Source organism: Apiospora aurea (genome assembly GCF_038362705.1).
Source record: "Apiospora aurea strain CBS 24483 chromosome Unknown utg000001l_segment0_segment0, whole genome shotgun sequence".
Lineage (NCBI taxonomy): Eukaryota > Fungi > Ascomycota > Sordariomycetes > Amphisphaeriales > Apiosporaceae > Apiospora > Apiospora aurea.
This window is the reverse complement of record NW_027117388.1, coordinates 3,101,161-3,128,535: the sequence shown is the minus strand read 5'-3', so window position 1 is coordinate 3,128,535 and position 27,375 is coordinate 3,101,161. Positions and strand designations below refer to the sequence as shown.

At 54.0% G+C, this 27,375-nt stretch overlaps 9 protein-coding genes across 9 annotated transcripts; 4 read left to right on the top strand and 5 right to left on the bottom strand.

Annotated features, from left to right (window-relative positions):
• Nucleotides 1-1,019: 1,019 nt before the first annotated feature.
• On the bottom strand, nucleotides 1,020-2,995 carry PG986_000979 (importin alpha subunit; the record flags this gene model as incomplete). Its single annotated transcript, XM_066837201.1, has 2 exons — nucleotides 1,020-2,498; nucleotides 2,762-2,995. 2 exons carry the CDS (start codon nucleotides 2,993-2,995, stop codon nucleotides 1,020-1,022), a joined length of 1,713 nt encoding a protein of 570 aa, XP_066706094.1.
• A 1,409-nt stretch (nucleotides 2,996-4,404) lies between these two features.
• Nucleotides 4,405-6,564, top strand: PG986_000978 (uncharacterized protein; the record flags this gene model as incomplete). Its single annotated transcript, XM_066837200.1, has 4 exons — nucleotides 4,405-4,585; nucleotides 4,641-5,931; nucleotides 6,003-6,149; nucleotides 6,216-6,564. The coding sequence occupies 4 exons, from the start codon at nucleotides 4,405-4,407 to the stop codon at nucleotides 6,562-6,564; spliced, it is 1,968 nt and encodes a 655-aa protein (XP_066706093.1).
• A 698-nt stretch (nucleotides 6,565-7,262) lies between these two features.
• PG986_000977 (uncharacterized protein) lies at nucleotides 7,263-8,714 on the bottom strand (the record flags this gene model as incomplete). Its single annotated transcript, XM_066837199.1, has 1 exon — nucleotides 7,263-8,714. The coding sequence occupies one exon, from the start codon at nucleotides 8,712-8,714 to the stop codon at nucleotides 7,263-7,265; it is 1,452 nt and encodes a 483-aa protein (XP_066706092.1).
• A 655-nt stretch (nucleotides 8,715-9,369) lies between these two features.
• Nucleotides 9,370-12,931, bottom strand: PG986_000976 (uncharacterized protein; the record flags this gene model as incomplete). Its single annotated transcript, XM_066837198.1, has 3 exons — nucleotides 9,370-12,686; nucleotides 12,728-12,806; nucleotides 12,860-12,931. The coding sequence occupies 3 exons, from the start codon at nucleotides 12,929-12,931 to the stop codon at nucleotides 9,370-9,372; spliced, it is 3,468 nt and encodes a 1,155-aa protein (XP_066706091.1).
• A 640-nt stretch (nucleotides 12,932-13,571) lies between these two features.
• PG986_000975 (urease accessory protein-like protein UreD) lies at nucleotides 13,572-16,575 on the top strand (the record flags this gene model as incomplete). Its single annotated transcript, XM_066837197.1, has 4 exons — nucleotides 13,572-14,549; nucleotides 14,854-15,394; nucleotides 15,457-16,057; nucleotides 16,110-16,575. 4 exons carry the CDS (start codon nucleotides 13,572-13,574, stop codon nucleotides 16,573-16,575), a joined length of 2,586 nt encoding a protein of 861 aa, XP_066706090.1.
• A 1,177-nt stretch (nucleotides 16,576-17,752) lies between these two features.
• Nucleotides 17,753-19,180, bottom strand: PG986_000974 (integral membrane family protein; the record flags this gene model as incomplete). Its single annotated transcript, XM_066837196.1, has 3 exons — nucleotides 17,753-18,315; nucleotides 18,378-18,948; nucleotides 19,010-19,180. 3 exons carry the CDS (start codon nucleotides 19,178-19,180, stop codon nucleotides 17,753-17,755), a joined length of 1,305 nt encoding a protein of 434 aa, XP_066706089.1.
• A 3,561-nt stretch (nucleotides 19,181-22,741) lies between these two features.
• On the top strand, nucleotides 22,742-23,714 carry PG986_000973 (Alpha/Beta hydrolase protein; the record flags this gene model as incomplete). Its single annotated transcript, XM_066837195.1, has 2 exons — nucleotides 22,742-22,857; nucleotides 22,922-23,714. The coding sequence occupies 2 exons, from the start codon at nucleotides 22,742-22,744 to the stop codon at nucleotides 23,712-23,714; spliced, it is 909 nt and encodes a 302-aa protein (XP_066706088.1).
• Nucleotides 23,715-24,384: 670 nt separating this feature from the next.
• On the top strand, nucleotides 24,385-25,797 carry PG986_000972 (chaperone regulator; the record flags this gene model as incomplete). Its single annotated transcript, XM_066837194.1, has 1 exon — nucleotides 24,385-25,797. One exon carries the CDS (start codon nucleotides 24,385-24,387, stop codon nucleotides 25,795-25,797), a length of 1,413 nt encoding a protein of 470 aa, XP_066706087.1.
• Nucleotides 25,798-26,629: 832 nt separating this feature from the next.
• On the bottom strand, nucleotides 26,630-27,126 carry PG986_000971 (uncharacterized protein; the record flags this gene model as incomplete). Its single annotated transcript, XM_066837193.1, has 2 exons — nucleotides 26,630-26,901; nucleotides 27,114-27,126. 2 exons carry the CDS (start codon nucleotides 27,124-27,126, stop codon nucleotides 26,630-26,632), a joined length of 285 nt encoding a protein of 94 aa, XP_066706086.1.
• Nucleotides 27,127-27,375: the final 249 nt, after the last annotated feature.

Genomic DNA, 27,375 nt, shown 5'->3' with positions numbered 1-27,375 from the left:
ATCCTACGCTTCTATGGCTCATTCCGGACATACTGATAGTTGTCTGTCGTTCATTGGGGCTATGTCGATCATATTGATGCCAACAGCATTAGCAAGGAATGCCCTCGTGACAGGAACCCGTGACCGCGACGCTGCGGGGAAGGTGCACAGGCCTTTTCGTGGGGTAATATGCGAGCAAGTGAGGTAGTAATCGAGGGAGCGGCATTGGACCAGAAATAGCCACCACGCGGTTCCAGATGCTCACGGCCTTCAGCATGCAGCGACTACAAACACGGCCAACGGATACATGCGCAAAAGCTTCAGTTATGGATGGGGTGGACAAGCTGCTTTTTTTTATTGGTGCTGAAGCCTGCCGTGAACCTGAATCGTGGCAACGTCTTTCTTCCCGTCCGAACCACTTGGCCAAACAGAAAAACGCACCATCGCTATTCAGTGCCATGCTGGGTACATGTAGATAGATAGCCATTGTCACTAGACAAATAGCAACCAACACGGTACAGTAGTGACTATGTCTTCGCGGGACCGATGCCTTCACGTCTCTCTCTCTCTCTCTCTCTCTCTCTCGTACCCTTGTCCCGCCAATAGCCATCACCTTCGCGTTCCCAGCCATCTTGCCGCATATCTCGTGAAAACAGAGGGTTGGAGCTTTCAAGCTACCATTGACGACCCTCTTGCTACGTCCGCTATTACTAAGTCATGCTCTCGTCCTCGTTTCGTGCCCGCTTCTACCAGGCTGGAGCTTTCAAGCTACCAAACGGCCTTTCTCGTCCCTCAATATCTGACGGCTGCTCTCTCTTTCTCCGGGACCCGACAGGACTGCTCGCCATCGAGGTTACAAGTGCTGTGTTGTGTGATGCTGGGGGTATGGGGGGTTGTGTAGTGTCGTGTCGCGAGTCTGAAGGTTTTGTACATGGGCAACATGATGGCGCTGCCAGCCAGGTTTTGGGGAGGCCCGTTGGCGCGGGTGAGGGTATTGGCCACGAGGCGGCAAAGAAGAAATCCAATGTTTCGACCGAGCCTTACATGTCCATCGAGTCGTTGCCGTTGGCAAAGTTGAAGCCACCACCCTGAGCGCCGTTGGTGCCAAAGCCAAACGTGCCATTAGCGCCCTGAGCCTGCGGAGCCATAGCCTCGTCGGCGTTCTCGTCCTCATCCGAGAAGTACTTCTCGATGATGTTGTAAGACTTCATGTAGATCTCCTCATTGGCGTTGTTCTGGCAGTCGTGGATCTTCTCCATGCCACCGCACTCTTCAATAAAGAGAGCATACCGGTTGATAGACTCGGCACCCTCACCAGCCGCCTGCTTGTCCAGGTCACCAACCTTGAGAATGTTCTCCAAACCATCCAAAGCAACCTGGATGATCTTGTTATCCGGGCAGGCCAGGAGATCGCACAAAGGTCGAATGCAGTTCTGGGCCACCAGGTATCGAATCTGCTCAGGCTTCTGCAGACCTCCGCTTGTCGCGTTGCTAATCGCCCAGCAAGCTTCCTTCCTTGTCTTAAGGTCGCCGTTAGAGAGCAGATGGATCAAGGGCGGAATGATGTTGGCATCAATCACACTCTGGATTTGCTGGCTGTTGCCAGCCGTGATGTTGGAAATGGTCCAGCAGGCCTCCTTCCTGATACCGTCCTTGTTCGAGCTGAGGAGAGACAACAGACAAGGCAGAGCACCGCAGTTAATGATAACCTGAGTCTGAACGTCGTCTCCCGTCACAATGTTGCCGACAGAACGCAGCGCAGGCGTTTGAACAGAGGTAGAGGCGTGCATCAACAGCTCCACCAGGCGGCGAGGGATGCCAGCCTCAATGACAGCCTGGATCTTATCATTGGATCCATCGCTGAGGTAGCTGATGGCCCAGCAAGCATCGATCAAGACCTCGTCATCCAAGGAATACACAAGCTTGGCAAGAACAGGCAGAGCGGGTGCAATCTGGCCATTACAGTTAGAAATTCCATCCTCGAGAAGCGATTCGTCTTCGGGGCTTACCGTGCTCCAGTCAGGCTGGGGGGTCTTCCCCCGGCAGAAGTTGCTCAATGTCCAAGTCGCATTTCGAAGCATACTGAGCTTGCGACTATCACCAAGAAGGTTCAACAGAGGCTTCAGAGCACCGCAGCCCAGAACATAGTCGCGGCAGGTGGGGCTGTCACCGGCAATGTTGCCAAGGGCCCAGACAGCTTGCTCGCGAACATCGGGCTCGGGGCTTGCCAAGAGTTCGACGAAGATGGGAACAGCACCTGCCTCGATGACGACCTGAGTTTGCGTGGCAGAGCCGGAAGCGATATTGGTCAAGGCCCATGCTGCCTCGAATTGGACCAGAGTGTGAGGAGATCGAAGGAACTCGACGAATCGGCTCACGACACCGGTCTTGATGACCTCCTCGATAGGAGGATTGCGCTCCTTGGATAGCAGTTTTCGGAATTTGGTAGTGGCTTGGATCTGGAGGTCGATTTGTTCCGAGAAAACGCCTTGGACCATTTGAGGGAGGTCCTCGTTAAGCTGGATAAAAAAGATCGTGTGTTAGCATGGCTATCAAGACATGGAGAGAGAATATGGGCGTTCAAAGCAGGATGGTGCGTAGGGCAGTAGAGATAGCAAGGATATGCTGCGGGGGTAGAAGTGTGATCGTGGAAGCGCAAGTATCATCGGTTGTCAGATGCGCCAAGCATGACGGGAAAAGTGGAAGTCCGATCGGAGATGATCAGATGCGCCTCGATGGGAGGATGGATGCAGCATTGAGTAAAGACAGAAAATTCACATACCTGGCTCTCGGTGGGGGCAGTATCATCGTCGCTGTCGGGGGCGGCACCGAGCGAGGCGCCAGGACGGTTCTCGCCTGTGCCGATACCACGGCGCTTTGCGAGGTTCTCCTCTCTCTTGGCCTTTCGGATCTCGACCTGCTGCTCCTCGCGGCGGCGTCGCAGCTCCTCGGGCTTGAAGGTACTCTTCGCCTTGAACTGAGTTCGGCGATGCTCGGGGATGTACCGATCAGCCATGGTTGCGGTTGCGGTAGGAATTCAGTACGGCGCACAACAATCTGGTTGATGGGGTGTGTGTGGCTCGCAAGATGGAGTTGGGTAGTGAGGGAGTTGTGTTGATGAGAAGGGAATTTTGTTTTGGTTTCTCTGGCAAAGTATGTAGTAAAGTCCCCAGGGGTCCGTCTGGAAAGACCCCGCCTTTTCTTGTTTATCGCCTTACCGAAGTAGCTAAGGTAAAGTTGGTCGTAATGGCTAGGGAATTTGACCGGATTTTGGCAGACAAGAAATGCGTAGCCCGGCAGGTGACGAGGGGTCGGCGTGTTATGCTGGCTGAGAGAGAAGGAAAAAAGAAAGTACTGGAAGGCTGATGGAGCCTCAGGATTGGATTGTGTGTCTGTGTCTGGGCACTCAAGGCAAAAAGAGAAATTGCCCAAGGGAGGGAGGGGTTGATGTTACTGAAGGTTTCTCTCGCTCTCGCTCTCTTTCTCCTCTATTGAATGTGCAGTGCAGTACTCGGGTCGGAGACTCAGGCGGACCTAGAAATATGTAATGTGTGAAGGGGGGGGCGGCGGGCGGCGAAGAGACCGGATTTGGGGGGCGGTTTTCAGGTTACCTGGCGGAAAGAACCCTTTCCTTGATCGATCGGGTGTCTGCTCACTTCAACTGGAAAATCTCAGAACAGCTGCAAGCACTAGCTAATAAGGTTAAGGGACTAATAAAGCAGCCTCACCACCGATGCAGGAGTTGCTACACACATCTGCTACCTATCATGCAAAAACTTTTTGTCCTCCTCTTAGAGAAGGAAGCCCTCCGGCAAAGACAGAGACTCTAGTTTGCCAGCTCAGAGGGGATCAGAGAAGCCCATCTATCTATGTCTGGGAAGGGTGCATTGGAAACAAAGAAGCAAAAACCAGAGCCCGCAGGCATGCCATGCAAGATGCAAACCACCACCCGCTGTGCTCCCTACATGTATTGATGTAACTACTTCCTACCAATATGTACAGAAGTAGCCTCCCATGTATCTCTACGTTTTCCACTCCCACCCTCTCACATGCCGCGATTCATGCTTGCGATGTTTCTGTCTTTTCGCGGCACATATTACCCCACCATCTACGTAGGTTCTGTAGGCGACCTACGCACATATGACTTGGGCTGGGGAGGGGCGGGCAAGGAGGGGGACGACACCATTCGGGCTTAACTAAAGCTCACGTGACCTCTCATTGACCCGTGACAAACTCGCGCCCACCAAAGGGGCTTTAAGTGCTTCGAGACGCGTCAAGTCGCGCTCGTTTTACTGCAAGCTGGCTGGCATTCGTCTGTGAAGCCACTGCCCACCTATCTTACTTTCTCTCGACCTTGCAGACTCTCCAGGTTTACCAACACCCACATGCGAATGTGGCTACGTAGGCGTTACAGTTAGAGGCGCAATGGCGGGTCGAGAATCTACGAGTCCTGCTTCTCGCAGTGTCTTGGCCAACAGGCCACTGCCTCCTACTTTCATAAGCATCCAAGATGCCTTGAACGGAGATTTCGCGGCCAAGGGCTCGCTTGTGAATATAATCGGTGTAGTTCGGAACATTCGGCCTCCTGTACCGACCAGAAATGCAGGTGAGTTGAATTATCAACTGCCAAGAGCAGCATTCGTCGCTAACGCTATACACAGATTGGAAATGCACCATGACTATGGTCGACAAATCTACAGAGGATGAAAACACCGGAATCAACTTCAGCGTCTTCCGTCCTGAAAAGGAGTTGCCGAGTCCAGGTTACCTGGATGTCGTGCTCATCATGTCAGTCAAGGTACAGAATTACAGGTCTGAAATATCGCTGCTCAGCAACTTCAAGACCCAGGTACTCGTATATTCAGCCTCGGCCATTCCCATGCCACCAAAGCCTGCCAACGACGCTTTGAAATCTCGCACCGGACCCAAGGCAAAGCAGCCTGGGGACGAAGAGCAGGAATATGTCTCGTGGTTGTATCATGCTGTCAACAAGGATACACTCCCTGGCGCAAACGAGTTTGAGGAACAGGCCAACAGATCGCTCAACATAAGGGAAAAGTTCAGCTTGCTGAAAGACGTTGGCGATGGCGGGTTCTATGATCTGGTTGTTCAAGTCATTAAGGACCCTCACGACCTCCTCGACAAGGTTTCTATGTGGGTGACCGACTACACCGAGAACAAATACTTTTTCAATCATTCCTGGGATACTTCAAATGCTGATGCTGGCCGTGATGGTGATCCCTATGGATATACGTCGGCATTTCAGAACCCAACCACACGGGGCTGGCCTGGCCCGTTTGGAAAGCGTTGCCTGCAATTGACTTGCTGGGAACCCCATGCCGGGCATCTTCGCAGCCAGGTCAGAGCAGGGAAGTGGATTAGGTTGCGGAACCTTCAAATCAAATACGGCCGCAATGGAGGTAACCTGGAAGGGTTCTTAAGAGAAGACAAAGCACATCCCTCAAGGCTCGGGTTCGAAGTCCTCGAATCGAGTAATTCCCCAGAAGGTACAGACCCGCAAGTGAAAGAAGTTATCAAGCGCAAACGTGAATACAGTCGCAAGTTTGAGCAACAAAAGGCAACGCTGGCAGGAAGCAAGGATCTCAAGCCTGTAGGCGCAAAGAGGAAAGGCAGAGGAGAAGCTGTAACGCTCAACTCCAAGCAAAGGCGAAAGCTTCAACGTGCACAGAATGATCAGAAAGTCGAGAAGCAGCAGGCCCAAAAGGCGGAGTTGCTGGGCCTCAACAAGCAAGTCGCATGTGAAAGCGAGGACCAGCCTGTTTCCCAACTGGACCGCATACTGGATGGTGTATCGTGGAAACGCACCGGGATCAACGGAGAGGAGCATGTGGCACTGCCATTCACAAACGTCAAGTTCAGAGCCAATGTTCGAGTTGTCGACTTCCGGCCACGCAGACTCGAGGACTTTGCAGCCGGGAGGAAAGTGACCGAGTTCGACTGTCTTTCTGATTATGATGGAGGCTCGGGGTCCGAATCTGAAGGCCAGGGGGGACTTTGGACAGATTTGCTGCTCCGAAGAGCTGGGAGTGGCGGTTCGCCCTTGAACTTGAGGATGCCTCGCCCAAAGCAAAGGGCGAAAAGCCGGAACGAATATGGGCATTGGTTGATAACTATGAGGCACAGCAACTGACCAACATGGATGCCGTAAAGTAAGCCGAGAATAATGCGGTCCCTTTTTTCCCTTTTGTCAATCATCGCTAACCGCACCTTTCTAGTCTACACGAAGATCCAGACCAACTCTCGCAGCTTCGCGAGCAGCTCTTCAAGCTCTGGGGCAACCTGGAAGAGTGTAAGAGACCCGAGTACGATGCCCATCTCGAATCTATCCAGCGTGCAAATGCACTCGAGCCTCCTCCTGACAGTTCCGATAACGAGGGCGTGCAGGATGGCCCAAACCAGCTTAATGGTCGCCGATTAACGACCAAGGTATCCAACAAGCCCTTTACTTGTTGCCTACAGCAATACGGCCTAGAGATCCCAGAAAGTGATCCAATGAAGTGCGACGCGGGCGAGGGCAAGCGCTATCAGAGATTTTTCAAGCTCTTTGGCACCAGGGTTCGATGATGAGTCTTTGTATTGCACACACTAGGCCAGGGCGGGACGGCGTCGACTGTTTGTTGTTGGAAGCGTCCTTTCAAGCGTATATATACCCCCCCTTTGCAGCAATCTACGTAGGCGTTGCTAGGGCGCTCTCGTGCTAGACATCGAATTCATGCATTCATTATGGGCGCCATACTCCTCCATCTGAAGCCTGCTTCGTCAAGGCAGGAGGCAGCATTAGAGAATGGAAATGGAATTCTGTCCGCCCCAGGAAGATTACATGGAGAATACTGAAGTATAGATGCACTGAGCCCTTGGTTCTTAGAAAGCCTTCCTCGGATGTAGGTCTAGGTTGACTAGGGGCCTTGGCGAGCTCGTATTACGCCATCATCTCACCAGGATGCCTGGCTATTTGCTCTACTTAAACACCCTAAGCCAACTTCGCAGGTTCTCGACTACTTTGAATGAAGATATTGATTCGTTGTGCTACTTCTAACCCTCGAGAGATTCTATGCAATCGAAGCTGGGCAAATCTAGCATATCATCACTTCGCGGGGGGTGGGCTCGGACAGTGCATAGAAGGATCCAATATTGTGAGGCCAAGGCCCGTTCATGTTCAGTCATATGGGGGGCGGTGTTCTATATATACATTGCCGGAAACACCTCCTTGGACCCCAACCAAAACGCCAAAACCTAGGTTAAAGCGCATCAATCCTGCGCGCCTAGAGTTCGTACACATCCCCCACGCCATCCCAACCCACCCCCTCGACGTCCTCGCCGCGCCGGACCGCCGCCGCGAGGCCCTCGCGCAGCGACTCGCCCAGCTCGTGCATGCGGCTGCGCGCGCGCACGGCGACGCGGGGGCGGCCCAGCTCCCGCCAGAACTCGAGCGGCTCGCGCAGGGCCTCGCGCTCGCGCCAGCGGTCCATCCAGCGCGCCTGCTCCGCGGCCGAGGCGAAGCAGACGCCGTACATGCGGCACAGCGCCTTCCACTCGACGGGGCAGTCGCGCGCCGCCCCGCGGAACAGGAACGGCCACAGGTGCTCCCACGTGCGGCCCGCGATGTAGTCGGACCAGCGCGTCGTCGTCAGGAAGTCCCGGCTCCGCGCGTACTGCGACCGCGGCCGGCTGCGCACCGCGGCCCGGCTCACGGCGAACTGGGAGCAGCACGTGCCGGCCAGGATCTCGGGCACCTCCACCTGTTGTTGTTGTTGTTGTTGTTGTTGTTGCTGGGGCGCCTCCTGCCCTTCTGGCTGGAAGACGATGCCGCCGAGGCCGAAGTTTGCGAGGAATGCGTCCCGCATGTATGGCTCTTCTTTCTTCACGCTCTCCTCGGGCGCCCTGGTCGTGTTAATCCAGTTGGGACAGGCGTTGAGCCAGCTCGTTCTCAGGTTGGCGTAACCGTGCCTGCCCGAATCTTTTACCTTCAACGCATCGTCGCGGCCGCTGGCCTCAGGTTGGCCCGATGATGCCCTGTTGCTCAGCCGCGTACGAGTCCTCTTCGTCTTCTTCTGGATCTCGAGATCACCGTCGTTGTCGAGGACTTCACGCAAGTCGAAACGCGACAGCATTTTCGACAAGCGAGTGCCCAGCGCAGGCTCGCCGTGCCAGGCATAGTCCTGGGCGTGCACGAGGATGGCGACGTCGGGAAGGTCGTCGTAGAAGTCGTGCAGGTAGGTCAGATACATGAGGGCCTCGCGGCCCTTGTTGAGCACGGGCGGGCGGTAGGGCGCATTGGGCGCGTCCGACACATAGCGGATGACCCGCAGGTTGGCGGCGCCGGGGATGCGGAGGCGGCCCGGATCTGTCGCCCACGAGACGTCGTCCTGGGCGCGCGTCGCGAGCACTAGGTGCACCGTGACGTTGCGGTCGCGCAGCGCCTCGGCAATGCGGCTCTCCCGAGACGACGACGGGGCGGTAAGGGCGACGGTGCGAACACCATCACTAGAGGCAGTACTCGTACTAATACCGGCTGTTGAGACGGCGTCGTCGAACAGACCCTGGGTAAAGTCATATTGCGGTCGCTCAGACGAGGAGGCTTGGAAGAGGTGGTAGCGCAAAGCAGGGACGCCATGATTCAAGAACAAGTAAAGCGAAACGGCAGACCACAGCGCAAAGAATGCTCTGGTTCGTGGCCGCAAAAGCAGCGGTACTTTTGAGATCGCCGCAGCCATTGGGAATCGGCCTTCTCAAGTTCTCCTCATTGTGCCATTTGGATGCAGCGACAGGAAGGTAGACGGCAGGGAGGCAGGGAGGCAGGTGAGGGTGACGCTCGAAAGGCTGGTGTCTCGATCGAGATTAGACTGACCGGATTGGGCTGGATCGACAGGCCTCCTCATTGCCCTTTCTCCTTATCAACTCTTTTGCCTGTTTTGTTTTGATGAAACCTTGGGCAGACCCCTGAATATCTGCCTGGGGTTTGTGTCAATCAAGTCAAGCGCCAAGCTGGCCAATTGTTGCTTCAACACCGGACACCCCCGTCTATTGGTTTATTGCCGGGTAGGGGTTGACGGCGGCAGACGCATTGCCCGATTCGCTATAGCAGGAGTATCACATGCTTTATAGGTAAGCGAACGCAATGATTGGACCAAAGCAATGTCGAGTCTCGTGTAGTTTTAGCAAGCATTATATTCAGAAGGACAGTAATATTATCACAAACTCAATACGCCATTTTGCAGCGATTTTTGGAAAAACCCCGCCCCAAGTTAAGTCGTAAGGCTCATCTATCCTGGTAACAAACAACGACGGCTTCAGGCCGCCGGCTCACTCATACACATGTGGCCATTAGAGTACACATTGTCCAATAGCCACCGCACTGCCCGTCCACGCCTAATCGCCCAGGACGCTTTCATCGTCCATTGGCTCCGCTGCGGGCTCCTCCTCCTCTTCTTCGTCGTCCTCAATGCGGTCCTCTGCCAGCTCCCGGTTTCGTAGATCCTCAGCTGAACCCTCTTCCGGCTCATCATCCCCAAAAGGATCGACTTCGTCGTCGTCGTCATCTATAGCTATCTCGGCGCTCTTGGCAGGTTTCTTGGCTTCTGCGGCTCCGTCCTTGGCCTTAGCCTTGGATGACTTCTTCTTGCCAGCTCCCCTTACCTCACGGAGGTGGTTTTCGTCAAGAAACGCGACAACTTCTCGGTAATTGGGGCCGAGCTTGGTCTTATTCCGGTTGAGGCGCTTTCTCAGTTTGCCCGCGTGCGGTCCGGTAGCGTCAATCACCTTAGCCAAGATACCAAGAACTAGCTTTCCTGTGAGTTCGCATAAGATCTTTTCCGATTTAAGTTCTGCCGCTTGTCGCTCTTGTTCCGTCAGGTCTTCGTCTTCGTCGTCTTCTGGCGGCTCATCGTCGTCAAGAGGGTCCTCATTCTCTGAAGGTTCGTTCAAGCCCTTATGGGCGCGCTTGGCATACGCACGTTCCGCGGCATCGAATATAGGAATGATTTCAGCGGGGATCAGAGCCGACGGAAGCTCTTCAAGTAAACCTGCCAATGCTCCATACTTCTCTGCTTGCGGCCCCTCCACTACCGGGCGCAGGAATACGAACATTGCGCAGCAATCGCACGCGCTGCCAGTGCTCGAGAGCCGCAGATCGTCGTTGAATCCACGAGACGACAACGTCTTGATGAGATTATGCACAAGCCCTTTGCGGAGTGCTACTAGTTGGTTGATGTCGTCGTCGGCAAGATCCTCCTCGTTTTGCACCGCCAGTTGTACTCTGCGAACCTTCCACATGAGATAGAACTGACAGCATTTGATGGCGAAGGCCACGACTTCATCCTCGGGGTCGTCGAGGTCATCATCGGGGTCTTCAAGGAAACCTCTGTGCACGATGCTTACCAAAAGCTTGATAGGCGGATCGCTGTAATCGCTCGCGCTTCCGGGGGTTTCGAGGACTTCTACGCAGTCCGCTACCATTGCCAGCTTTCCAATCTTCTTCAGAACGTTGGCAAGCTCAATAAGCGCTGCGCGGTCGAGATTTCCACGCACGCTGAGCTCGCAGGTCTTCTCAAAGTTCCGTAACGAATTGATTGAATTATCCCACAGACCTGAAAGTTTGCTGTCCACGAGCTCTTCCAGCTCTTCATACTGCCGGGCATGAATGAACGCCGTGGCTGCTTCGTTAAGCACGCTTTGGTCAACATGCCGGCTAAATTGCGTTGTGACTTCGTCCAACAGCTTATCGTATGTTGCCGAGTTCTGGCGTAGTTGCTGAAACACATCGAGATCGAGATAATGCTCGAGGCGGAGGATGGTGCCAGCAACGTACGGATCCGAGCCGAATTTGCTGAGCAGGCTGGGGATGATCGTGGCAAGCTGCACGCCGGAGTCCTCCTGCGCATCGGCATCGAGCCTGCCAGGCCTTCGCCTTGTTTTGTCATGATCACCACCGCTTTGAACAAGGCTTTCTCTCACTGCAGTGGCCAATACTTCCAGCAATATAGCTTCTTCCGCCGAAGTTGGGGCAACAGCTTTTCTTATAGCTGCCTCTACCGAATTCGTTTTGGATTTCTTAGATCGCGAACTTGTTGTGTGGTCGAAGAGGAGGTAACCAGCGAGAACCTGCCAATTGTTGATCTCCGGCATTTTCTCATATAACGCTTGGGTGGCAAGAGCGATACGGGTCTCTGGTACGTTTGCGTTGACCACATCGGCGGCAACGTCCAAACCATGACGGATCTCATCCTGTTCCTCATCGAGTTGCGAGTTGTATACCGCGAGGTTCTCGGCGAGCGCCTTAATGTTAATCCAGTCTCTTCGGAGAGACTCCATATTCTCTTCGTCTTCATCGCCAAAGACATCATCGATGGCATCACTGCCGCCAATCTCGTCGACCTTGTTGTCAATGAATTCCCCAACAAGGGCAGCGAAAAAGGGTACGACGGCCTTTCGAATTCTGACTTCGGTATCGAAGAGCAACTTGCAGACAGCATCGACCTCCTCTGGCTCCAACATGCCCGACGATCGAAGAATGTCAACGACGGCTATGGCAGCGACACGCACACCGATGTCAGCATCTGTAGTCGCCATCTCCACGAGGCGCGGCCTGAAACGATCAATGAAATGAGCAAGTTTCTCTGCATCGCGCTTCAGAACTCTGCCAAGTTGCTTTAATACTTCGTGGCGAGTGGCTACAGCGACGTCAGATAGTAGCCAGCCCAGGTAGCGTAAATACTCAGGGGCCATGTAGACAGTAGGCAAGGTGCAAATCCAAGTTCCGAGTGCTTCGACACACTCTGAGCGGATCTTGAAGTCGATATCACGGTATCTGTGGACGAATACAATGTTGAAAAGGTCCTTAACCTTTTCATCGATGATTTGGCGGTTTTGGTTGGCTGCGTCCAAGGCTTTCTGGGTACTTGCCACCAAGTTCTTGTTCTTACTTCTGCGAGTCGACTCTGCCTGAAGAGACAGATTTGACTTGGTGATACGCTCATCCAGTTGCTTCGTCACGTCAATCAAAGCCGTAAGCAGGGCCAGCCCGACAGTGGTGGCTGTGTGCCGGAAGGGTCGCAGTGCCGAAGACGACATGGTCCCAACCCATCTCTGAACATTTTCCAGGAGACTGTCGTCTGTGTAAAGAACATCCGTCTGGTGGATGAGACTGACGAGCGAATCGAAGAAGCCCACAAGCTGCTCCCGAAAGTTCTTGCTGCTCTTGGCTCTCGAGATCAGGGGGTAGTCTGAGATGCTGGTCTGCTCATAGGCTTCTTCAAGCTCCGATAGCTTATTTGCCGAGTTTTCTGGGTCCTGGATATCATCCTCGGTCAGGGCGTGATCACATCCAGCTGCAAGAAGCACGCAGTTCATCAGATCTGTCAGTGCCTGTGCCTCATTCTGCTGGTAGCGCTGGAACCAGTGGGAGGCTACATCATCGGAGGAGTCGCCAGACGTGAAGATTTCGGCTGGGCACGCGTTAGCATCGAGTCCACGGGGTTTGTAGGGAGGGTCATCTATCCTACCATATAGGCCGTCTCCGTCGCGTCGCGCAATTGCTACTCGCACGTTCTTCTTAGGCCTGCTGGCCAATCTCAGAGCTGGAGCGGGTGCGTCGTTGGATGCGCCAGCGGGGGCGCATTGCCGTTCACCTTGGCTCTTTTGGCCGCTGGCTTCTTGGGTTTCGCTTTCGACTTTTTGGATGCGCGCTCCTGGTCCTCATCTGCGCTCTGGTCTTCATCCATGTCATCACCGGATGCCTCGTCGGCATCTACCTGCTCGGGGTCCTCGTTCTCTCCATCTTCGTCGTCGTTTTCCTGGTCTCTCTTGCGCTTGGACGTGGCGCCTTGGGGTGCTTCGGGGAGTATTTCCTGGGGGCCTTGACGACGCGTCCGGATCGTCGTCGCGAGTCGGCCGCCGACGGGGTGGGCGTCGCGTTGTTATCTGAGCTCTCCATGAGGGGCGCTCGTGACTCTGGCATTTAACAATGTATTCAATGATGTGCGATCATTTCAATGAGATAATTGGGGTGTTGGCGCGATTAATTCGGGTTGCGCGTCGGGGTTCATTAACATGGACGGATTCGTACAAGGTTTGGTGGGGATGAGACAAGACGTGTTTATCAGGAAGCTGGCCCAAAATTGGTGGAGAGATTATCAGCTCTCGGCCAGGCAGTAGTTGGCAGGTCTCCCTTGCTTGGAGGTCGAGGTCTTGGGAGCGACGCGCCTAAGCTTCAGGCCCCCGTGCGGCCGTGCCCCTTCCTGTTCCAGGCCAAACTACGCCTGCTTTGGTCAAGTGCCCCCAGCCTTAACCTAGAAGAGCAGGTAATAGTTGCGATTTTTAACTCCAATAGGTGTGCCTCTGCAAACCAACCAAGTGCATTGCATGGTGAATGGAATAAAAGATAGGTACGTACCTATCAATGCTAAGGTACAGGTTGCACCCATCTGAAGATAGCATGCGGTCTTTGTGTCTATGCAGGCAACATCCACATCCAACAGCAGCTTTCGTAGTAGGACAGAGTCAGTCACTCCGTTGAGTTTGCGGGGGCCCGGATACGATCGATCTGCGTGATCGGTCAACCCCCCGACTGTACCATGATCTCTCCATTTCCCAAGTCAGCATCTGCGGCTGGCGAGGGGCACATCGTGGTCAAGCTTCTACCACATGATATTTCAGCCCTGGAAAGTATCACCTACCAATATCCCTTGAAGCTCATATCCCCTACCGTCAAGGCTACCCAGCAGAGCGTCGTGGTCTTTCTGCTGTCTTATGGGGGTGGTCTTGTGGGCGGTGATCAGGTCAACCTCAAAGTCGATATACAGCCCTTCGCCCGATTAAGTATTGTGACCCAAGGACACACCAAGATCTTTAAGCCTGCCATCCCAGACACGATTACGCGCCAGCGACTCTCTGTCAACATCCAAGATGGCGCGGCACTATGTCTTCTACCGGACCCGGTGCAGCCCTTTGAGGGCAGTCTGTACGAACAAACCCAGGTCTTCCATCTTCATGGCAGTGCGTCGTTATGTTTACTTGACTGGGTCACACATGGTCGGGCTGCGCGAGGTGAGAACTGGGATCTCTTGAAATGGACCGGCCGCAATGAGATATGGTTCAAGAACCAGGACACCGGCCTGAAGAACAGGCTACTTGTGCGGGATACTGTTCTGCTCGATGGGACTTCCGCGTCCGCCCACCCAATGCCTCTACGGGGCACGATGCATGGCCATGCCATCTTCGGTACTTTGATTCTACGGGGCCCCTTGACTCAAAGCCTGGGCGAGTTCTTTCTTGACGAGTTCTCGGCTTTGCCCCGAATAGGGGCTAGAGACTTCCGCACTGCAGCAGAGAAGGAAAAAGGCCTAGGAAAGTCTGCCTTGGAAAGCTGGCGGGCTTCAAGACTCCAACAAGAGATCCAAGATGGCGTTCTCTGGTCCGCTGCCAATGTAAGGAGTTGTGTGGTCATCAAATTTGGGGCAGCAACTGTTGAGGCTGGGCGGGGTTGGATCGGTTCCATGCTGGCACAGGAAGCTAGTCTTCAGAAGAACTTTGGCGAAGACGCTCTCTTGTGCGTTCGTTGATTTGCAATGGACTTCCTCATCTTGGCCATGAATCTGAATCTGAATGTCCATTGCCAAATGCGAGCGTGCCTATGGTTGATTAAGTGGAGACATCCATGTCGTGGTGAATCCAAGCAGCGGCTTGCCGTCCACGACTGCCCTCCAATAAGCAGGCGGTAAAACACGGCATAGCTTTCCCAAGCTGTTATCCCCACTATCGGTCGACTTGTGTAAGCCAGCCAGGACTTTTTTTTGGGAGAGCACCCCACATGCCGCATCCAGCACTCGAATTGGCACTTTAACCATCCAATTCTAGCCACTGCTGCTTCTCACTTCTGCCTCTCACTGGAAGTCGAAACTTGCGCCCAGCTCTCCTTTCCTTGCTTCCAATGGTATAACAAGAATGCCTCCTCGTGGTTCGCGTGCTGGGGCGAGGGGAGGTGACAGAGGTGGCCGCGGCGGCGCCGCTGCTGCCTCAACACCCGTCGCAACTTCGGAGAATGGCGACAACACTGGCGCAACCGACTTGCCACCTACAGCACCGGAAGATGGCTCTGCCTCGGGCACCACTCGTCGCGCCGCCGCTTCGCAATCGGCTACGCCAGCGCCCAGCACTACGGGTGGATCCAAGCTCAGGCCAAAGGCTAGACGAAGAAACTCTGGCGACCGAGCGCAATTGGAGGAGCAAAGAGCGAAGGATTTGGCGGCCAAGATAAAAATCGAAGAACGGGAGCAACGCGACGCCGATAGAAGAGCCCGGAGAGGTGGCCGGGGTGGCCGGGGTGGTGACTCTTCAAGAGGTGGCATGGTCAGGCGAACCGTCACCGGCCATGGCCCCTTCTCCGCAGTCCCAGGCGGTACGTGACCTTATGCGTGATAGGCTCATCGCTTGAAACATGGATCACTAACTCTTCAACAGATGGCGTCAAGTTCGGCGGCACATCCGGTGGCTACGGCGGCTATGGTAAAAGCGGATCCGGAGGTTCTACATTTAGAGGAGGTGAAAAGCCAGAAGGGTTCCCTAGATACATGGACAGACGCGCGAACGATGTGCGAGTCAATATCGATCAACTGCGCGACGACGCCGCCCCCGAGTCGAGTTATGGTGGTTCTCAACGGTCGTCTGGCTCGATGCCTTACAGCATTCCGCGAGTGGAGCACAAGAAAGAAGACGTCAAGGTAGCAACGACCGCAGAGCTTGAGGCAGAAGAGCAAGAAGATGACGGAGAGACATATACCGACCTGCGCGCGGAGATGCTACGCGACAAAGATGCTGAGCTATCCGCCGCCAAAGACGAGGAGTTATGGCATGCTGCGCCTGCAAATCCTCAAGAGGTCAGGGTGAAGGCAGAACCTGGAACAGAGTTGGAAGACGAAATGGACATTGATAGCATCCCTGCCAAGCCAGAAGCTCCTCCCTCGCCAGAGCTACAGAAGAAGCCCAAGGCGGAGGAGCTCGATGCGCGAGAATTGGCAAAGGAGAGGAAACGCGAGAAGGTCATGCAGGATCTAGAGACTCAGTTCTCCATCGCTGATACTAGAGCGCTGATGGAAGAGCTGAACGTCTCACAGCCTGGTGACGGGGGAGGAAGGCCATGAAAGAGATGGCCGTCTGTACCTATTCCAGTTCCCTCCCGTCCTCCCTCCTCTTTCTAGGGTTTCGGAGAACGACGACCCGGTTGAGGTCGACAGCACCCCCGGCAACAATAAGGGGGCTAAGGCGAACGCCAAGACAGCTGCATCGACGTGGACAGCCGAAGGCGGTTTTATCGGCAAGTTGAATGTGCGAAAGTCGGGCAAGGTCGAGATGGACTGGGGTGGCATGCCTTACGAGCTCTGCTTAGGGACAGAAACCGGCTTTCTGACGACTGCCATCATCGTTGACGAGCCCGAGAACGATGCAGCCGGCGGTCAGGGGAAAGCCACCGGCATGGGCAAGGTGTACAATAAATTCGTTGCAGCGCCCATTCTAGGCGAAGAAGAGGACTGGAACCCAGACTTAGAGGAGTATGGCTTACCCGATCCGTCAGGTCTGTAAGCTAGATGCTGTGAGATAAGGCAGCCACGCATAATGCATGACTGTTACGGCATCTGCTGGACTGCTTCAGGGAGCGAGAGATACGAGGAGTTCTACATAGAGAGGCCTTGTTCTTAAGAAAATACCAAATCCGAACTTGATACCCCCTACTGGTTGAAAACACCATGTTGACAACATCAACGCATTCATCATTATGGAGTGAGGGGCATTGCCCCCTGTTGTAACCCTGACTGCACCTTACTTATAAAGTAACCATGTAAGCCTTCAGACAAGAATAGTGCATTCGTCGCGATTGCCATTCAATGCAAGAACCACACACTTCCACCAAACAAACAGCATCTGCATCGTGCGCATGTCGACATAGATCCTGCCGACACCAGTCGTGTTTTGGTCTAGGTGCTATTCGGCTGATGAAGCTTTCCCGTCCTAACCTGGAACTCGGGGACTTCATGCGCCCAAGGGTGGATTTCCGCATCCGGAGTGGATGGTGGGAGGCAGGTATAACTGAAGGGTAGTATTATCATTCCGTCAATGTTTCAAGAGGGTACCGATATGACTGTTCTGGGTTCCATTGCTTTCCCGGGGGTGGAAGGGGGCTGGGATTAGGTGACTGAAATACAAGCCAACCAGAAAGACTGGCTGCATTGCTTACCCCTGTCAAGGGTAGCAACGGTCTTATGATCCGTCATAAGGAGTGCGTTATTATGGTCTAGAAATGTAATCGGGTAGTTGGAATCGGAAAGGCGTATTGCCGGGTAAATTAGGAATATGCAGTCGTTTATTTCCCAGCACTACCATGGTCATGAGGGCAACACCTGTTACAGTGACACGAGAGGAAAGCAGAGAATACACGAAAGGGAGTGCTTGAACGGGGCCTGCGTTGAATCGCTTCACGCATAAATAGGATGGTATTGGAATATAAAAATCGTCATTTTGTTTTGAAGCTTCCCAATCCAAAGCCAAAGGGGGTATCTGTGATAACCTATACGCCAGCCAGCCAACCCGGCTCCTCCCAAAAAGGGAATCATTAATAACGTTGTCGTGAAGCCCATCGTAATCTAGACATTCGGCTCGACGTCGCACTGCTGTGCACCAGTAATATACACTGTAGATTAGGCGATGCGACGCTTCACCTCGTTTTCCGATTTTGTTTCTCCCTTCTTATTCCTAGGAGCAATCATCGACGCGACGACACCCCTGCCTGATTATTATTGCTATCATATTGTTGCGTTTCTGTTGTGAGCTCTATCGTGGATGAGCTCCGGGATTGGCCGTCGAGGAACGTTTCCCGAGTGTCCGCTGTCCCTGGCGTCTGCGACTGAGGAGTGTACGGTTCGGTGCTGATTTCAACGCGGCGAGTGACTGTGGCATCTGAAGAGTCCTTACGTGACACTTGGTCAGGCCTCTCGGAAATGCGCGACATATACGACATTCTTGAACGGCTGGTGATATGGGTCGTGTTGCCGAAATCGCCCGACCCGGCCTGCTTTGAGTGCCCTAATTCGATATCTACCAATGTGACGTCCCTGGAGCCAAACCCAGGCATGGCGCCGTTTGATCGGTTCGTTCGCGATTTCGCTTGTCCATTGCTGAGGGGTCCCGTCTGTTTGCTGGTCCCGTTCGAGGTGAAGCCTTTGATCTTCCACGCGCGGAGCAGCGGGCGAATGGTGACCAAGCTCGATGCCACAATTGCCACGCCGGGCTCGACTAACGTCCATACCATGGAATCCGTGCCACCATCTGGGAGGAAAGATATTAGTCAAACAGCCATGAGCCACTATAAAAGTGAATATTCGACTTACAAAGGATGTCACTCAAGTCTGTAAGATCAGCCAGGAACTTCAGACGGATCAAGGTTGCAATGCTTGCAAACACGCCCATACTCAAAATCAAAACCACAGTGATTTTTGCTTGAAGTGTCATTTTGACGTTCCAGACGATCGGGATCGGGATCAGGGCGTATAGCCAGTCAGAGAGTATGCTCATGACCGAGAGGGCGTACGCGGCGTTGACAATCTCTTCGCCGGAAGCGCAGTGCGCGGATGGGTCCCGCTCGAGGATGGTGTAGTCCCATTGGGCTTCGACGGGATTGCACTGAAATATATTCCAGAAGAACAATGCCAAACTCCAGAGGGCGATAACCACGAGGCTTCCCCAGATAAGATACCTGTACCGTTTCTGGGTAGCGAGTCGCAGGAGGAATATTCCGATCGATAGCTTGATATACATCATATCCAGAACATAAGATGCCGTGGCGAGGGCTTGGTATTCGAGAGCCTTGATTTCGCTTGGCTGGTCGAGAGATTTATTATGCCGACCCACGCCTGCCGTGTACCCGACTATGATGAAAGCGCACGATATAGTGAATATAATCTAGGTAGCCCTCCATCAGTTACCTCATACTCGAGAGTGGAAGCGGCAACATGGTTCTCACCTGGCCGATCAGCATGAACCAGTCATCTGCTTGAAATCCATTCAGCATGAACGCCCTCACGTATGTCCTCAAGAAGACAGAAACCCATGTTAGGGTTAGGAAAACAATGGACGTGATGATCAAGGAATAGCCATTGCTTTCCGTCGATACTGTGGGATCCTGGGCCGCCATCTCATGTTCGATCTGATGTTCGATGATAGTATTGCACCGATCTTGGGAGGCTAGGAAAATAAGAGCGGTGGTGAGACAATGCAAACCCTCATATGAGAGAAGGGGAAGTAAGGTATCCCCGTGCATACATATAGTCTAGAGCAACCCGGGGAAGTAGATGCCTGGGAAAGGATGGTTCCAGACAAGTGGAACCAACACCAGGCCCATGCTAGCCGCCATGTGGTGAAGAAAAGGGACCCTGTCTTACTCGAGGATATAGCATGTACAAGCAGAAAGACGCCGTGCCCCGAGACCTTGTCCTGGAAGGGGTAGCACATAGGATGGAGCCCATCAGGGAAAGACCCTGCAGAGCTGACAGTCAAGACGATCATGGAGCCTTTTGCATGAAGCTGTCACTGCACATCTTTGCGTCCGAGTACTACTTGTGCAGGGCTCGCATGTGTGTGCCTCGGTAGACCGGCTGGGAGGCGTTCCTTGTCACTCTTCTCAGTATCTCCGCCGGGCCTACTAACGTAGTGGCCGGTGGGCTAGCTTAGGTCCATGTAGTAGCTGTAGTAACTGGGATGCAAAAGACCCAGGTGTGAGTGGATGTCTGGCTGTAGGTACGTAGCTTCGAGAAACATGTGTTCCCTGTCGGCATCAGGGTATGCAGGCGCTCTTATGCAATAATTGTTCCGGGCCTAGGCGATTGGTCGAGATACTGGCATGTCCAGCCAGTGCTGTCTTGGCACTGTTCATCCATCGGCCATTAGCGTACTTATCTTATTATGTACTGGCCGCTGCCGTGGTCCGAGTCGAGCTCGACAGCCATCTTCCCATTGAATAGGTAGTACGAGGCGCGCCAAACGGGAGCTTGCAAATCTGACCCGGCCAGTCGGGTGCTGATCATGCCTCACATCAACTACATGCTGTGGCAGTAGGGTTGCAGCAACAGGCAAGTTGAGACCGCAAACGTCGACAAGATCTCGGATGTTGGTGATCAGCTGTTTCGGTGGCATTCAGCTTTAAAGGAGGCTCACCCGGGCAAGGTGAGCCTCGATATTCCCATGTGCCTGTACATACAGCAAGAAGGTTGGATTAGAACAGGATGTGTAAGTCGAGTTTCACGCTAAGAGAATGTTCCGCCACGCACCGAGTGCGTGTGCAAATGCATCTGGGAGGACCTGCAGAGGACCTGCAGGAATGATATGCCCATCACATCCCTTGCAGCCGTGCACGCAGCCGATGCCTCAACATCGGACGACTTGACTGTATAGACTGTATAGGAAGGGTTATTGTAAGCTGCAGCCAAAGGAGAAGACATACGGTGGCTGGCCCTGAAGCTCTTTTGGGGGGTTGTCTAGTTGCCTACCGATTGCATTTCGCATTTTTGCATTTGCACGGGCAGCTGGACTTGGACATGTACAAGAAGAGAGCAGGTATTGAATGCCACAACCGATTTTGTAAAGTCGGGACTCCAGATAAAGGAACATTGAAGGAAGAGGATTCTCGTTCGTGCCTGCCCAGCCTCCGCTCCCATCTACATACCATCCCAGTAGATTAACCAAGTCCGCTTTGACCCCCTGTCGGTGTAACGCTCTAGGCGGTCGCGCTTTCTGCATCGGTCCATGTACAGGAGGCCCCACCAGCTGAGGTGAAATGAGCCAACACTGGCTGTCGCTTGTTTCACATGTAGGCTCTTGCCTCCAGGCTGTGCTGTGTGCTGTGTGCTGCGTGCTGTGATGTGGTATTGCGTCGTGGGATCGTGATAACCACGGATGCAGGTCGTTTCTTCCACTGCCACCACTACTACTGCTACAAGAACAACCCCATTCAGCTTCCTCCCTCCCTCTCAATATACCGGCTCACCCGCCGCCGATCATAACCTAGCACGCATAGGAACACCACAGCAGAGCTGGAAAGTGTCTCATGTCCTGCAACAGTAAAGCGCACCCACGTGCGGCGTGGCACATCTCAACGGGCGCTAGTACTCAAGAGGTAGGCATGTTCACAAAATCCTTCACCACCTATACTGTTGGTTGCATTGTCATCGAATAAGTAAAGATCGGTACCGGTTTCCGAGCCCCCATCTACTCCACCACAAGAGACCGCTATGACCAAATCCTTTCGCATTCGATGAACAGTCGGTTCTTCGATCCGATATTGCTGCGTAGTAGTAGCTCATACTACCACAGCAAGCCGACTAGTAAAACGAACGAACACCTTCGGACAATACAGCGTCCCAGCGCAAAGGTTGGCCTAGCGGCACGGCACACGTTGTCAAGTTTGCATCACCTCTTGGCGAAACTCGACCCAGGGCCTCGGGATGGCCTGCTACCCGAGCCTTCTTTTGATCATTGCAGAACGGTGAACGGTAGGGTGTGGCACTTGACAGCTTGCCGGATTAGTATTACGACGTAGTAGAACAGGCAAGTCAGGTCAGTCAACCGCATCAACCACGCGACTTTCCACGGCCGAGTACCATATGCTCGTGTGAGCATTACTGGCGGGACTGGTTCCTGTAGCTGGCTGGCAACTGGTCGCGCAACCAGTGGACCATGGTGCAGGATCGGGAAGCTGGCTCGCCAGGTGTTTCTGGTTACATTGTTTCAACTAGAGCCTAGTGCACGCTGTGCGTCTCTGCGTCTCTCCTCCCTTATTTCTCCCTCTCCATAATACGGAGGAGAGTTGTGGGCAACTGTCGCAGGCGCAAGGCCTCGGCCCTCTCTGCCTTGGAAGCATCTTGGTACGAGTGCCGAGGACTGCAAAATTGCAAGCCTGCGCGCGCCTCGTGACGGTGCTCCTGAGAGGATCGCGATGGGTTCCGGGCGCAGACTAGTATCCCCTTGACTATCAAATACGACCGTGGGTGTGGGACTGTCGCCTGGAATTTATCAAAATGGCCGAGTGTTCATGCTGGTCGCTATAAAGCAGAGTGGAACACATGCTTCGCAAATAGCCTGCAGCGATCCAGTCGGTATTTCAACGTCTCCATAGTACCGGCGGCATTTGTCTGCCCTTGGAGACCGTCGGCGTCTTCCGTATTTGTTGCGCACGCATTCCGCGGATATTCCAAGGCAAAATAGAGCTGTTGTCAGTGAAGAACCTGAAGTTGCGGTCAAACTGAACTTGATATTTAGTTTATGGTTGTCCTTTTCCCTGGCAATAGCACAGCGTGGTATAAGCCAGCCGTTTCGATATAGTGATGCGGTGGCTATCAATGCGTTGCTCTTTCTCTCTCTCTCTCTCTCTCTCTCTCTCTAGCGCTGAGTGAGGTCTTGGATTCAGTGGCATTTGGCCCGTTCCGTCTTCCGCATCCTTCCGCCTATCCGACTTGCGAACAGTCCGCCCCCGCATCGCGCCGGTCCATGCTTTCATTTTCTCCGCCGAACAAACCATTCACTCACTGAATCTGGTCCAAATGACAGGGCCCAAGCAACTTCGAAACGTTATTTCTCACGAACCTTTGCACCCGTTCGTTTCTCCTGTTATCCAAGCACCTAACTTCGTTCCAAAGCGATTTCCATCAATACAGAACATAGTCTTCTGGGCGGGTAGCTCCCATCGCCTTCGCTGAGTGTAATGGCGTCGTCAACATTGCAATATGACACAATCAAGTATGGCCCCCATGATCTCCAGACAATAGGCCTCTGGGGGAGTGTGAAGGAAGGCCACTTGGCGGGCAAAACCTGGATCATGTAAGTTGCGTTGGGCGTACAGAAGACCATGAACCGCCAAGCATGGGCCTGCATTGAAATCTAGGGCTACATCTCCTATGATCCCGCTTTCTAATGCCGGGCTCAGCTATCTACACGGAGGCGCATGGCGCGACCCGCGCAAGACTCACCTGGACTTCACGCCGACTCTAAACCACTTCCACGCCTTGCCCGAGAGCTCGCGGGTGGGCGGGTACGCCTCGATTGACTATCGGTTGAGCCCGCACCCGGAGTTCCCGCAAGACCCTGCGTCTACTCCGCCGGAGAAGCTGCGGAACGCGTCTCATCCGGACCACCTCCGAGACGTCTGGTCTGGTCTGCAACTACTGCAGCAATCGTTTGGCTTCGGTGGCGACTACATCGTCGTCGGCCACTCGGCCGGCGCCACCATGGCCTACCAGCTCTTGATGGGCGCGACCGCGCTAGGAGGAGAGGGCGCCGAGGTGCCGTCCGGCGTGGAGCTGCCCAGGGCCGTCGTAGGGTTCCAGGGCATCTACGACCTCCGGGGACTCGTGGCTCGCTTCGGCCCCGGGTACGCCGGCTTCATCACTGCGGCCTTCGGGGACGATACGTCCGCCTGGGACCGCGCCTCGCCCATGAAGTACACCGGCGGTTTCGCGTCGAACTGGAAGGGAGGCGAAGTCACCGTGCTCGGGCGGTCGCCTGACGACGAGCTCGTCGACGCGGCGGAGCTCGAGGGGATGGCCCAGGTGTTGGAGAAGGAAGGGATCAATCACTTGGTGTTTAAGGACATGAAAGGGTCGCATGATGGGGTTTGGCAAGACGGACAGCATGTTGCCCGCTTGATCGCGGAAACTATCAAGGCGATATCTCCATGAGTATATGACAGGCAGTAAACACCATCACCAAGCCAGGTAAAAGAGAAAAGGCAGTAACTGCGACCAACACTCTCCTGAGCCCCGCAGAGTCAAGCCGCCACTGCTTTTCCATTCCCGGGCAGTAACGTGGTACTGACGATCGCCTGGCCGGTCCCATACGGCTGCACTCGCACTTGTCCAATGGCCATTATTACACAGCATATACAATCGAGATTTTCCCTCCTAGAGCATCCAACGGACCTGTTCTATGATAATAGTACTATAAGTTTGGTATACCAGCTTTTACGTGATCCCATCTTCCTTGTTCATGGGCGACGTCGCGCCTAATATGTTGGCTCCCACGCAGCCAAGGACGGGATATCGCCTCGAGTCTGTAGCCTGGTAGATTTGCTTGACGGTGCCTGAGGTTGTGGAGTGAACAAAGCGATAGGATATCTCACAATGCGGGTAGGTTGTATTCTCGATCAAAGGAACACCCCAGGAGGTGAAAGATGGACAATCAATAAACAAAGAGAATGTTATCCTAGCTTATAGCATATATTAAAGGCCGAAGCCAATGAATATACCACTTCGGATCCTCTTGGCCGTCTTCTTCTCCGAGAGCTATCAAGTTTTTTGCTACGCCGGAAGGTTGTATAACCTATTATACAGTCAAGAAGTTACTGTCACAATGGAAGATCCCGCCGGGGACAGCAATGGATCCGCGGGATTAACAGCAAAGTCACTCAAGCAAACTTGGGATGCGGCTGTGTCGACTTTACTTGAAGAGGACCGTTCCATCAAGAGGCAAGTGGAATTGGCCATGTCGTCGAGTCGGGAACAGGATCGGCTCAAGTACTTCGAGGAACGCAAAGCACTAAAACTGGACAAAATTGCGGAAACCTCCCTCGAAGAGCTTGAAGAGAGCCTCCCCGAGCTTCTGGAGCGCATACGGCAGTCCGTGGACATAGATCGGAATTTCGTGAACAACGTGGTAGAATATATGCGGGAAGAGGCGGAGAGACGAGACGGCGAGAGAAGGCCTGCCCTTGAGCAATATGAGCTCAGCGATGACGACGCGGGCGCTAGCAGCCGTAACGACCCTGCTAGCGAGGGTCCCAGTAGCAACAACGAAACACGGCGGCCGCGAAGGAGGAAGCCAAGACGGTCGTCTCGATGGCTCATGTACATTTGCAGTAGGTCCTTTTTCTACGATGTCATCTTCTGGATCGCCGTCCTTCTCGTCCTCGCCACCATGTTCCACCAAATTTTCCAGCATCCGCCGCCGTTCTTTGGCGACGGCCCTCCCGGATGGTTCAACGCGAAGAAGCCACACCAGGGGCCGCCCAACTACTACGCCATCCTCGACATCGCACCCAACGCCACGGACCGCGAAATCCGCGTCGCGTACCGTCGCGAGATCCGCATCCACCACCCGGACAAGAGCCATACTGCTGCCTCCTCCGCTGCGAACCCCGGCAACAGCGGCGACACCGGCGACGACAAGGAAGAGCGCCAAGCGGCGGCCAACGAGAGGATGCGTCTCATCACGGCCGCGTACGAGACGCTCGCCAACGGGTCGAAACGCTGCTTGTACAACTATCGCGAATGGCCAAAGTCCGAAGGCGGAGTACAACATACGGACGGCGCACAGAGCCTCCGTGAATACTACCAGTGTGTTCGCAAGGCGCGATACACCCTGTTCCGAAAGGAGCCTGGTAACGGGGATGGTGCAGTGGAGAAGGCGAAGACGGTAGAGAAGGCGAGGGCAGGGATGGACAGGGAAAAGATGGCGCGGGAGGAAGAGATAGAAAAGGCCAGGGAACGGATGGACAGGAAGGAGAAGGCAAAGAAAGAGGTGGTGAAAGAGAAGAAGGAGCAGAGAAAGAGCGAGAGCGCGGCGGTGGAGCAACAGACGACGATAGAGAGCCCGAAGGTTCCTGTGTGGAAGCAGTGCCTGGTCTATGCCGAGCAGGCGGGCGAGGCCTACCATCAACTTTGTTACGAGAACCCGTTAGCGCGGACGGGACTGTTTGCCTTGACGGGCGCCATCGCTTGGAGATTCGGCGTGGAGCTGCCAGACCTCTGTCTAGGTGGCGGCTAGGAAGACCAAGATGCCCGGAAGGGCTTTCTGTAGATGTGTTTCTTTATTGTTTCTCTGTTTCAGCGGCTTGAATAAAAACGTTTCCAACCCATCTTCTCTTTGCTGAGCTGCATAGACAGACAGGTAGGCAAGCTGCCGAGGACGTGTATAAGCGAGTGAGAGTAACACCAAACCTGCAATATCCCTCCTCCTGCCATACCGACTACTAGATGACAAAAAAGGTGTGTGGCGTAGATCAGCCGCATTGTAGCACCCGGATACAGTCGCTACACATCCATCTCTGGTACAATCTTGTGAACCTTCAATTGTCCTAGTACCGTGGCCGCGCTTCCGTGCTACCAATGACGCAGAAAACCACCAACTAGCCATCCCATTGCTTTATCCCACCTCGGAACGAGCTGACTTGAGGTTCCTGTAGTCGATTTGCGACCTTTGGTTTTTCGATATACGAGCTACCCCTATTCGAGGGTTCAAGGGCAGGCGTGGGCGTTGGCGTTGGCGAATAGGGGTAGCTCGTAAATCTTCATTGGACCACATCCAAAATGTCGAATTTTGTTCTTCTTATACGGTGTAGAACAGCCGCTGGTTGCTCTGGGCATCAACCCATCTTCGCGGTACGGATTCGAGCTCGACTGGCAAACACCAAACTCAAGCAGGATGGTCCCGTTGAAACTACCCCTGAAGCTAGGCCACATGCGGCAACCCTTCAGCTATGGCCTGCGCCCCTTTCTGTTGTCGCCGCCTCCATAGAGGAGGGAAACAAGGCGAGTGGCCGCGAACGAGCGACCAAGTGATCGTGCTTCTCTCTCTCTCTCTCTCTCTCTTTCTCTCTTCACCCCGACACTGTGAGATCACCCCCCGCGACTTTGTACGGTACGCCAGCCACCTCGACCGTCTGCGACACGACTAGCCCGTCAGCCTTCTGAAACTCGCCCGGCGTGACCACCAGTCCGTAGTCGCCGGTTATCGACGACGGAGAAGCGAGATCGTCATCCCTACCGGCCGAGGGACCAAAGACCAGGCCGTGGCCACTGAAGACGGACCCGCGTTTCTGGTGTTCCTGGCTGTCGCGGTCCGGGGAAATGTACCCGCTGAGGCGGACGTCTTTGTAACGAGTATGGATTTGATTTCGTTAATTTGGATTGGGTGCCCGCTGGCCGTGGCGAGCAGCGCGCCGAGAAGCATGCTAAGAGCGAGACGAGACATGATATTGTAGTTACCGCCGTACTCATAACGTAAATTTGCCACCTGATCAATTGCCAGTAAATAAAATATTCCAAGTCACATGTGTGAACCAAAAAAAAAAGCATGTTTACTCTGCAGATCCATGGCTTCGGTTGATTGCAAAAGACGATACTGTATGGCTAGACTTTGGGGGGTGTCACGTGGGTAGTGTTTCAATATCCGGCAGAATGCGACGCCGTGTGAGTCTGATACGGCTTGGCGTCCAAAAACAAGGCCCTTGACCGTCAATGCCAAGTTTGTTTGCTTTCGAGAAGGGCACAAGAAGCAAAAGCGGATCACTGTCGAGATGGGAGTGCAGGTGTTGTTGATTCGTTTCACATTCGTAAAAAGTAT